We start from the raw sequence: 12294 nt of genomic DNA on the forward strand, positions 1-12294 counted from the left end.
AAACACTGCGAGGTTAAAGATAGCGAAAGCTCGATTTTGATTCCTAACAATGCTACTAATATCGAAGTTAGATTCCAGGTCATGCGCGGGCCTGGTATTTGGTGTGATGTGAAAAAGTACGACCGTTTCGAAAAATGTTGGGTAAAACCAATTCAGCCTCATATCTTCAAATACAAGACACCAGTGATTCGAACGTACACTTTGGCTGGAGGCTTGTATTATGAAGCTGTGATGAAGATTTTGGGGGAATATTTTGATGATAAAAACGAAGTCTGAAAGGATTTACCACATCAAGACATAGGATTTAACCTGACGAAATTAAGTAAAGATATCACTTAATATTAAACTATATATAAATTATCTCTTAATCTGTATATTTAATTATTTATCTAAGATTATCTATAACACTTCACACGATGATGCAACAAACTAGCTGTGAACGAGTTCTATATATAGTCCTGTAGGCAATTCCAATTATATTGATTCATCCACTATGCAAAATTACAATGGATGAATCAATATAATAGTGGATGAATCTACCTAATATCTTTCGAAGTATACTTTATTTCGCTTTGAAAGTTATATCAGAGCTATATAGTTCTTACAACTAATTTAAAGAACTTTCAAAGAGCTTTGACTGTATGAAACGGAAACGACACAAAATGAAACGTAGTCTTTATCGACGAAGTACGAAAACGGAATTCTTTTCGGTGCCATGTTTCAGTCTGGCAGCGATATTCTTGTTTAAAATCTTATTGGAGAGGAAATGCCACATGACGACCACTACTAAGCGGAACATTTTCGAACCGCTGCAATTTGTGCACCTTTTTAAATTATGCCGTTATCGTGTAAACATAGTCTCAATTATTGCTAAAATATATAAGCGCTGGGTCACCTGGAAGGTAGTATGAAACCGAAAGTTATGCATATTTCAACCACCATTTATATTTTACCCTTGTTTTCAATTTGACCAACATACAGCAAAGAATTAAAAAAACCTGCATGTGAACAATATAGTCTGATGCTTTTTTGGAATGTTCCGACCCCAGTATAAGAACTCTGCTAAAGCTGGACGTCACGGGGTGCAATTGAAACCAATATAATTGAATCAAAATTGAGTCTCATTCTCTGCAGGCATTCGCAGATAAATTATATTGTATAAAAAGAATCAGGCTTCTAATTTTCATTCAAAACCTGCTTGATTCCGTTCTTGTGAGGTTGGCTCTGTTCTGGTATGTAAGTACTTCTTTTTACCTACATTTGTACTTTCCATTTTTTCTGCTGGTACATATGATACTAAATTATAAGGAATTTTTCTATATCTCAAATTTTGAGCTGCGCATATCTGTCTTCAATCGAACTGATAAAGTTGATCAACACAACGTTTAAAATCTGTACTAATTCATTGTTAACTGTTGAAGTTGCACACTCAATTTTACTTTTGGTAAGTGATAATATATTATATCTAGTATGTTTCTAATTCTTTAATTATAGAATTGCCAAATTTTGTTTTCAAACTTTGGTCAGTCAACACAACGCTATGATACGCCTCTGTAAGTACAGTCCTTTCACGTTATACAATACTGTGCAATTCCTTTTGATAATTTAATGCCAGAATTTCCTTGTAAATTTGAACATCAGTTGCAAGCGACTACCAATTATTTTTCAAAAAATAATATGCTATACATATTCCCGAACAATTTCGCAATTGAAAATTTAATTGTTTTTTATAGAACGTCGTTCCACTGTCTGCATGTATATCAGCTGCATTGTACTATAGCTATACTGGTTCGCTGGTCAAAATATTGTTGTCCGTAAAATCGGACTTATACAGAATAAAAGGTTTGTGTATTCAACATTTACTTCCACGTCTACTTGCAATAGTTTTGTTATCTAACAGTACATAACTTTTGTATAAGCTAAAACCATAGCCTACCATGCATATCTGACATAAACAGAGACGCGAACAACAGCTATTTGAAGTCTCTTTTTTCACACTACGGCTATTCTGGTCCGCTTGAACTCGATTTTAGCAGTGTACCATGCAGATTTTCCCGTTAGTTTAAGAAACACTATACCATAAAAATAATTTCCTGCATGGGCATTATCTTCAAAAATATAGCTATAAAAAATGTTAGAATAGACTATAAACACAATTCGAAAGAATAGCCACATGACTTGTACACTATACTGCCCATATATAGTTAATCAGTGTTTTGATTTCAAATATGCATGTACGCTTAAGCTAGTCCCTAATTTTCCCTACGTATGTTATTAATGCTCATATATACATATATAATACCTTAAATACCTTCAAATAGTTGCGAGTTCAAATATCACTTCAGAAACGTCTCGTTCAGCTGATATTGTTATGCACACTCGTTGAAATGAAATTATGTGGAAGCAATGTTGATATTTAAAAACTCTTTGTACTGTTGCATGCACTTGACCAGAGCGTTTATAGCTACTACTATCATTTTGCGGAATGTTAACACATGCGGCGTAAACCGCCCACATTCCCATTATAGTCCCCGCTTACGTATTTTACTTCAATATTCAGGTTTACTTTGCTTTGAAAGTGAAATTAGCGAGAAGACTTCTGATTTGTGAGGTTTTTGGTAGTAGCTCTTATTTATTCGATATAATGACCAAGGGCGAGGTATAAGAATTAATTATACAGCGAAAAAAGAAACATGTTCATTTCACTACCGACACATCGTGAGGATCAGATATTTATGATTGAAAAATATTAAAAAACTTTGTGCATGCAATCTACGGTATATGCAGCACAGTAATAGAGCATTGATATTGGAGAGGGGGGAAATTAAAAAGGGGGAATAAATACGTTTCATTTTTGTCAAAACTTCTATTCAGATCATTTTACAACTTCTCGGTTTTAATGACGCAAAAATTGCAATTGGTTATATAATACTTCATGAATTAAATCTATCATATGTTATTAAATTAAATAAAAATTCACATTTTACTGACCGGGAAAAGATATCCTTTGGCGGTTTAACCGCGGGGAAATTGTTTTTTTTCCATTGCAATGATGCTTTCACTATTCACGAGTAATGATCAGTACATTTGTTTTTATCTTCATTTAGAAGCAATAGGTAAAACAAATTATGTACAGTATATTTTCATTGGTGCAATGTAGTATAAATATTTTCACTCGACGTCGCCTCGATGAGTGATGGAATCATGGAACATTGCAACTTTCACCTCATGCAAATATCCAATTCCATAGGATAATTACAAAATCTCTCCCCGTATAGAATATTTTCAAGCGAGCTGCAATAGCCGGCTGTTCGTAAGCCTTGGGAAATAGTTTTTGCAATACTCCGGGCGAAATTCCATGACAACGGAGAAACAACAGGCATGGCTGATCAGTCCAAAAATGGTAATGAAGTAGCTGATGAAATGGGATCCGAATTTGACAGCAATGAGAATCAGTGTTCAAGAGATTGGATTGAAAAAATATTATTGTTTTTTTCGGCTCTTCTCATAATGGTTGCCGTTGTTTTAACAATTATAACAGCAGGAATGGCTGCACCCGCTATTCTCGGGGCGATGGCCGCATTGAAAGTCTTCAACCGTACATCGACAGAAAAAGACTGCTCTTTCCATTACAACTTTCCAGGTTTAATTTGCGCAGACGTAGAAGCAAGAGTAGTTGGTATGGCGGATGAAGCAGATGATCTTACATTGACAATTGCTAAACTTTCTCTGGAACGGCAAATTATTACAAGAATCACCGTAACAAGTTTTCCGGGCTTTATCGCATCCCTTAATAGTAATCTAGACGCAATCCTTGCTAAAAAACAGAAAAATAATTGGAAACGATTTATTTTGCATGTTTTACTTGATGCATGGCTAAGAGGAATTGTCAGATTACCTGGAAGACCTAAAAAAAGCATCAATCGAAACGTAGTTACTGTAGAAGAAGCACTGACAGCACTAAAAACAGTCCCTTCTGGCGCTGGTATCGAGGCGACAACGGAAATAGCAGTGAAAACATTTGCAGACTTTGTCGAGAAAAGTTATGCTGACTACATGGAAAAAAAATCATTAATAGATCTTATAAGGGATGGTGCAATGGAAGCTGCAACAGCAGTTGGTTTTAAAGTTGCAAAGGATGTCGATAACAGTAAAAAGAACGGCACGACACAGGCAAGTGATAAAATCAACATGTTAAAATAATAACTTAGCATCAAATGTGGTATAACAACTGCTTAAAATAGACAAAACACTTCACGACGTTTCGACCTGAGGGCCTTCGTCAGGAGAGTTAGTATGAAAATAAATAGATAGAATACACGAAGGCCCTCAGGTCGAAACGTCGAGAAGTGTTTTGTCTATTTAGGCAGTTGTTATACCACATTTGATGCTAAGTTGTTTGAAGACGCTGCCACGCTGCTCCTTGGTTATGTTAAAATAATATAAAAAGATTAACTTTTTATTAAACCGAGAAATATCGGACCGAGGTCTCACTGAGCTCCATTTCACCGGAAGTGACGCTTGCCATATAATAAAAGCAATTAATTAATTAGCGAACAATTGGCCTTCAGGAGAAAAAAATTATATGGGCGGATGTGAGATCTTTCTAAACAAAGCAGCTAAAGCAGCACTTCTTCTAATTATAAGATAAATTTTCCTGACAAAGTCATTTGGTGATAAAGGCATAAGAAAAATTAATTTACATTTGGTAAATTCGCCATCAAAGTACATAAATAAATATCTTTAACATATCGAGATTGCTCATTAATATTTTTTACGATTGTCCTTTACGATATAGGTTACAAATTCTCATCTTTCCATAGGGTGAACAATTGAAATCAATTGTTGTTGAAAACAAATCCACTTATGCGGTCACCTTGTTCATCCTCGCAAGCTGGACTAAAAGTCATATTTTTTCGCTGAGTAAAATTATAGAACGAGGTGATAGCTTCTTATTTCAAAAGGAAAAAAAATTTCGCTTTGAGCTCGGGGCTCGCCTTGATGGAAGAAAATTGGAGACTTTTTCCCCGATGAAAGAGTGGGAGAAAGATGTAATCCTTCGAGTCAGTGGTCGTGATAAATTGGAAGTAGAAGAAAAAGAGTTGCTGTCTATGGAAAAACAAATTTGCATTCGGCGTCAAAATATGAAAGAGGACGTTTCAGCGTCAGGAAACAAGAATCTGTACGAAATCCTTGCTCTAAATATGAAAGAAGTTCGTAAAAAGCCATTTGAAGAACAGCAGCATATCATAAAGAAAGCTTATCGTTCTCAATTGCGGCGTTGGCATCCTGACAAGAATCCTGAGAATGGTGACAATGCTATATGTCGAGAAATCATCTTCGCGTACGAGATTCTCAAAGATCCCGAAGCCCGAGCCGCGTACAATAACGTCGCAGATTATGACAGGGGATGGTTATCAAAGGCGCGATGGAGAGCTGTTTTCAATCCCGAATGTTACAGCGATGCGCAAAAGTCACAATATCGAAAGAGAATGGGATTGTTGTTTTTATCGGTCATTCTCACAGCAGGTGGCGTCGGGTTAACATTCCTAACTGCAGGAAGTTCCACGCTAATTGTACTTGGAATAATAGCTGCATCAGGGGCTCTTATGGGAGGAGGGATTTCAAGTGGATTAAGGACAATAAATCGTGAATCAGTAAAAAACGGCTGCCCGCTAACAAAGTACATTTTAAGTTTTATCGTTGGTGCTGTTAGTGGAGCAGCCTTGACAACGGGAGTAGCTGGAGTGGCGGCGTTTATGGGTGGAGCTGCGAAGATTGTATTTAAGGTTGCTCAATCTTCTCTGGAAGAGCAAATTTCTCTCAGGATAGTCACTTCAACATTTCGCTGCTTCATTAAAACCATAACTTGTAAACTAGACGCAATTCTTGCAGGTGGACCAAAAATGACCTGGAAACAATTTATTTTACACGTCTTAACGGATGCCCTGCTCGGAGGGGTTGCTGGTGCACCAGGAGGGCTGACAGAAAACATGATACAAGACGTGGTTTCTGCCGAAGAAGCACTGGCAGCATTTGAAACTTTTTCGTCTGACGTTGGTAACGGCGTTGAGAAACTCACATTAGTAGCAACGAAAACGTTTGCTGACTATGTGAAGAAACATTTCGATGACAACGGTGAAAGTACAGATATTGCGATTCTAATACAAAATGCGGAAAAGGAGGCTGCGAAAGAAGTCGCTAGAAGAGTCGAAAAGATATCCAATGGCTCAGGAAAGACAACGGAGATGAATGGGGAATCTAACAAGAAGTCATTTGAAGAAGATGAAACGAACTCGAGTGGTGAAAACAACGACAGAAATGCAGCCACTGGAGGTATTGGTGTGAGCGAATTGGATAATCGGAAGTGTAGTGAAGGAAATGGCAGCTCAAATGGATCAGAAAAAACAAACCAAGTAACTCAATCATTACCGGACGGCAAACACAAACTACAGTATATTTCTGATGGCGTTTGGTTGTCAAAGATGATTGTTGATTATGAAGAGAATGGTGAAAAGATATCTAAGGAGGCTGAAGGTGGTGGAAGTTTGATTTGGATACCGAGCAATACTACCAACATTAAAGTTGGATTTCAGGTCATGCGCGGGCCTGGTGTTTGGTGTGACGTAAAAAAGTATGATTTTTTTAATGACCGTTGGGTGAAACCAGCCCAGCCTCATATCTTCAAGTACAAGAAACCAGTGAGTCGCACGTACACTTTGGCTGGAAGCTTGTATTATGAAAAAGTAGTAAATGTCACAAGTGATGAACTCGATGAAAAGTATGATAAAATTCCTGAATACAAGGACTTGATAGATGAAATAAATGATGAATCCACGGAACCCGGGAGACACATATTACATTTTATTTGTGAAGGACTTTGGTTGGTCAGGATGCTCGTTGATTATGAAGAGAACGGTGTAGAAAAACATTATGAGGTTGAAGATAGTAAACAATCGATTGAAATACCAAACAGTGCCACCAACGTGAAAGTTCGTTTTCAGGCCACGGGCTTTCCTCCAGGTATTTGGTTTGATGTAAATAAGTACGACCGTTTCAAAGAAGTTTGGATAGAACCAACTCAGCCTCATATTTTCGAGTACGATCAACCGGTGAGTCGCACGTACACTTTGGTTGGAAACGCGCTTGGCCATCTGGCTGTAATAAAGATCGCTGGAGAATGTGATGACGAAATATCTGATATTGACGATAAAACTACGTGCACTGAGGAAAATGACGGCTTGAACGGGTCGGAAAAAACAAACCGAGTGAGACAATCAATATCGGATGGTAATAATGTTGAAAAGAACGACAGGACAGAGGCAAGTGATAAAGTTAAAAGTGACAATTTGGCTTTTTTAACAAATCACCTTTTTGGGCAACAATAATAGCTCTTTTCGAAATAGTTGACTTTTTCAGGCACAGTGAGTTTTCGATATTTTTCTGGAGTTATGCAAATACTGTGTTGATTTTGCCTTAACTGTGCTAGGTCAAACATAAATTAATCAAAATTTGGCACAATTCGCCATCATAGTATAATAAATACCCTTTGTACATCCAGACGACTTTGCATTTTCTTTGCATAATTGCTCATTAATATTTTTTACGATTGTCCTTTACGATATAGGTTACAAATTCTCATCTTTCCATAGGGTGAACAATTGAAATCAATTGTTGTTGAAAACAAATCCACTTATGCGGTCACCTTGTTCATCCTCGCAAGCTGGACTAAAAGTCATATTTTTTCGCTGAGTATAATTATAGAACGAGGTGATAGCTTCTTATTTCAAAAGGGAAAGGCATTTCGCTTTGAGCTCGGGGCTCGCCTTGATGGAAGAAAATTGGAGACTTTTTTCCCGATGAAAGAGTGGGAGAAAGATATAATCCTTCGAGTCAGTGGTTGTGATGAATTGAAAGTAGAAGAAGAAGAGTTGCCATTTATGGAAAAACAAATTTGCATTCGGCGTCAAAACATGAAAGAGGACGTTTCAGCGTCAGGAAACAAGAATCTGTACGAAATCCTTGCTCTAAATATGAAAGAAGTTCGTAAAAAGCCATTTGAAGAACAGCAGCATATCATAAAGAAAGCTTATCATTCTCAATTGCGGCGTTGGCATCCTGACAAGAATCCTGAGAATGGTGACCATGCTATTTGTCGAGAAATCATCTTCGCGTACGAGATTCTCAAAGATCCCGAAGCCCGAGCCGCGTACAATAACGTCGCAGATTATGACAGGGGATGGTTATCAAAGGCGCGATGGAGAGCTGTTTTCAATCCCGAATGTTACAGCGCTGCGCAAAAGTCACAATATCGAAAGAGAATGGGATTGTTGTTTTTATCGGTCATTCTTACAGCAGGTGGCGTCGGGTTAACATTCCTAACTGCAGGAAGTGCCGCACCAGTTATACTTGGAATAATGGCTGCATCAGGGGTTCTTATGGGAGGAGGGATTTCAAGTGGATTAAGGACGATAAATCGTGAATCAGTAAAAAACGGCTGCCCCCTAAAAAAATACATTTTAAGTTTAGTGGTTGGTGCTGTTGGTGGAGCAGCCTTGACAACGGGAGTAGCTGGAGTGGCGGCGTTTATGGGTGGAGCTGCGAAGATTGTATTTAAGGTTGCTCAATCTTCTCTGGAAGAAAAAATTTCTCTGAAGATGATCACCTCAACTTTTCGCTGCTTCATTAAAACCATAACTAGTAAACTAGACGCAATTTTTGCAGGTGGACCAAAAATGACCTGGAAACAATTTATTTTACACGTCTTAACGGATGCCCTGCTCGGAGGGGTTGCTGGTGCACCAGGAGGGCTGACAGAAAACATGATAAAAGACGTGGTTTCTGCCGAAGAAGCACTGGCAGCGTGGGAAACTGTTTCGTCTGACGTTGGTAACGGCGTTGAGGAACTCGCGTTAGTAGCAACGGAAACGTTTGCTGACCATGTGGAGAAACATTTCGATGAAAACGATGAAAGTACAGATATTGCGATTCTAATACAAAATGCGGGAAAGGAGGCTGCGAAAGAAGTCGCTAGAAGAGTCGAAAAGAAATCCAATGGCTCAGGAGAGACAACGAAGATGAATGGGGAATCTAACAAGAAGTCATTTGAAGAAGATGAAACGAACTCGAGTGGTGAAAACAACGACAGGAATGCAGCCACTGGAGGTATTGGTGTGAGCGAATTGGATAATCGGAAGTGTAGTGAAGGAAATGGCAGCTCAAATGGATCAGAAAAAACAAACCATGTAACTCAATCATTACCGAACGGCAAACACAAACTACAGTATATTTCTGATGGCGTTTGGTTTTCAAAGATGATTGTTGATTATGAAGAGAACGGCGAAAAGATATCTAAGGTTGCTGAAGGTAGTGGAAGTTTGATTTGGATACCGAGCAATACTACCAACATCAAAGTTAGATTTCAGGTCATGCGCGGGCCTGGTGTTTGGTGTGACGTAAAAAAGTATGATTTTTTTAACGACCGTTGGGTGAAACCAGCCCAGCCTCATATCTTCAAGTACAAGAAACCAGTGAGTTGCACGTACACTTTGGCTGGAAGCTTGTATTATGAAGCTGTAATCAATATCACAGTAGATGGTGGCGAAAATTACCTGCCAAGCTACGAAGAATTGATAACCAAAACGAATGATAAACCCACAGAAGAGGTGACACCAACAAACTAACGTATGTTTGCTACTAACATGTGCTTTTCTGGTATTTAGTGTGACGTAAGAGAGTATAGTATGACCGTGGGATTCTAACAAAAAACCGAACCAGCTTCATATAGGACACAAGTTAGCGGAATTAAGTTCATTTTGGGTACCAAACTTTTCCAGTAATATATAGTAATGCAAATTATATGCTAGTGTAATGCAAGGTAGCCTAGATTCGTTAAATCATGCATTGAATGATGATATTATGTCATGTTGCTGCATCGTTTAAAATGAATGGGAATGCATACATAGGTAATTTACAAAAACAAAATTACAATTTAATGTATTTGTCTATATAAGATTATTCCGAGGTGATTCACCGAAGATAGATTTTAACAGAACGAAACTACCATGCATGATTTCGGACTAGCAAATAATACTTGTAAATAGTGCAACAGCTTTGCGTCCAAATGTAGGAAAGTTTTTGCAATTCAAAGTTTCATTTGAAATGTAAGTGTAATGTCCTATTGTATATTAGGCGTTTTTGAAAACGAAATAAACTAAACATACATTACTTGTTACTCGTAACTCGAAAACTTTAATGAAAAAAGCAAGCCAGTAGAACAAGCCAGTAGAAATGGCGTATCTCAATGTGGAATAACTCATGCCTGTTTCTCATGTTTTGTCTTATCAGCTCGACTAAACCGGCTGAATTTACAAATTTTGATTTCACATTTTGTCGTTGCGAAGAACTATATATGGTGATCTGAAATACATTTTCTTGTGCGCTTCGATTTAGGCTTTTCTATGAGGTCAAACGCCGGGTCATAGCGATGCAAAACTTTAGTTTTTATAGGAGATTTTTTGTCAAATGATTTTTGTGAGGGCAAAAGTGACGCATATTGCCGCAAATTTTTGGTATTACCCGCTCAATCCGACACGAATATCCATAAAAATCGATTACCAAAAAGGGCAATGAGGTACAATCATCTGTTCTTACGCACAACGTTTTTTTCAAGGCACAAGTTTTACTAAATTACTGGCAAATTACCCTCCAATAGCAGCAACAATATCAGTTTATTACAACTGTTATATTATACACTTAATGTATGCTCCCGAGGGAAATAGTGAGTTTTGCTTCCCAAGAGTCTGAATAGATACAAAGAATTGGAGTCGTGTAACATAGCGCTTATATAAGACCGCTTTGATCGATTCTTGAGGTAACCAAAAATTGGCAAACAACCGATCGCGAACTGTGCTCTGGTAATCTCACTAGCAGCATTCAGGGTGCGTAGAAATTCAGATATCAGTACTCCATACCTCCTGGAATTGTCAATGTTAGAATACAACGAGTCAGCCTCCACCGGGTATTTACGGAAAGTGATAGACCGGTGATTCTGATTGGGGATAATGGGTCTTTCGCTGATCAATGCGATCTGTCTGGGAATGATTTTCTGAACTCGAACTGCTGGTGAAACGGACGAAACACTCACATTGCCGAATTTTGACCAAAAATATAAGTACAAGCATATAAATAGCATCGTCAGCTATTTTGGAGGCCATTAACGAAAACCATAAAATGCTGAGATCACAAAGTTTTAAGCATTCGGAATAAGGTATATCGTAATATTATTAATGAAGTTTTCTTGAGCTTACACAGGTGATGGAAATAGAAAATCTTAGCGGTATAGCGATGACCAATCATCGCAAAGAAAATGCAGGTATATATATTTCCGTTGCTATACCAACAGTATCAAATCTTTTTTCTAACACAATTTTTGCCTCCTTTCCCCAATAAATATATATATATTATATATACACAGCCAAGAGTTATGTCCCCATCGATAAATATGAGATGTTTTTAAAATGTGACATGCATGCCACGTTCGAAATTCAACGTCCGGGCAGATGACGCATAATTAATTATGGAAAACGAAAGCCATGCAAGCGTTGTTTTTGTGGGTTTTTTGTTTGTTAATTACAGTCGTTGATGCTATCAAGCAAAGCGTTGTGTGCATGGAAGCTATTCTGCGTGAAACTGGTTGTTCATTGAAAAGTCGTTTTAAGGTAGGTCATTGACAGCAGTGTGCATGTATATATATTAATATAATTGTAGTAATTGCTGTAGTATACTAGCAAGATTAAATTCAATACTGGGAGGATTAAATTCATTCTTCGCAACGATGAATGAACATTTTGAATGTTGTTTACGAGGTTGATAGTCATTTATTACCCACACGAAGTAAATTTTATATTAAAGTTTTATCTTCAATGCTCTTTTATTCTTCGTTTTATCTTCGCTTCTACTTGAACGGTTTTGTATTGAAAATGTAATATATAGCTAGCGGACACAAACAGCAAGAACATGCAATAGGGTTACCTCAGATGCTGGTAAAAAAACAGCTGCTGCGTTGATGTAGGTAATAGTTATACAAAGCTTAAGACTGGGAGAGTATTCTGAGACTACTACGCCTGTCCAGTCGTTATCTCCCAAGTAAAAAAATATAGTCCGAATGATGATGCGTTGTGGATTTTATGACCTGTTTTGCCACCAGGAGCGGTGTATACATGCAGAAGGTAGTTAACTATAAGTAACTATAATATGTTACAGAATTCGCCAAACTTGAGCTTGTCTTGTCAC

General features: G+C 37.7%; 1 protein-coding gene across 1 annotated transcript; it reads left to right on the top strand.

The window, feature by feature from the left end:
• The first annotated feature begins 7602 nt into the window (after positions 1 to 7602).
• On the top strand, positions 7603 to 10055 carry LOC114538175. Its single transcript, XM_028559297.1, has one exon. It carries the CDS (start codon positions 7860 to 7862, stop codon positions 9681 to 9683), a length of 1824 nt encoding a protein of 607 aa, XP_028415098.1. The 5' UTR covers positions 7603 to 7859; the 3' UTR covers positions 9684 to 10055.
• The last annotated feature ends 2239 nt before the right edge of the window (positions 10056 to 12294 follow it).

Source organism: Dendronephthya gigantea, unplaced genomic scaffold (assembly GCF_004324835.1).
Source record: "Dendronephthya gigantea isolate DGI-Jeju-01 unplaced genomic scaffold, DenGig_1.0 000176F, whole genome shotgun sequence".
In the NCBI taxonomy this organism is placed as follows: Eukaryota; Metazoa; Cnidaria; class Anthozoa; order Malacalcyonacea; family Nephtheidae; genus Dendronephthya; species Dendronephthya gigantea.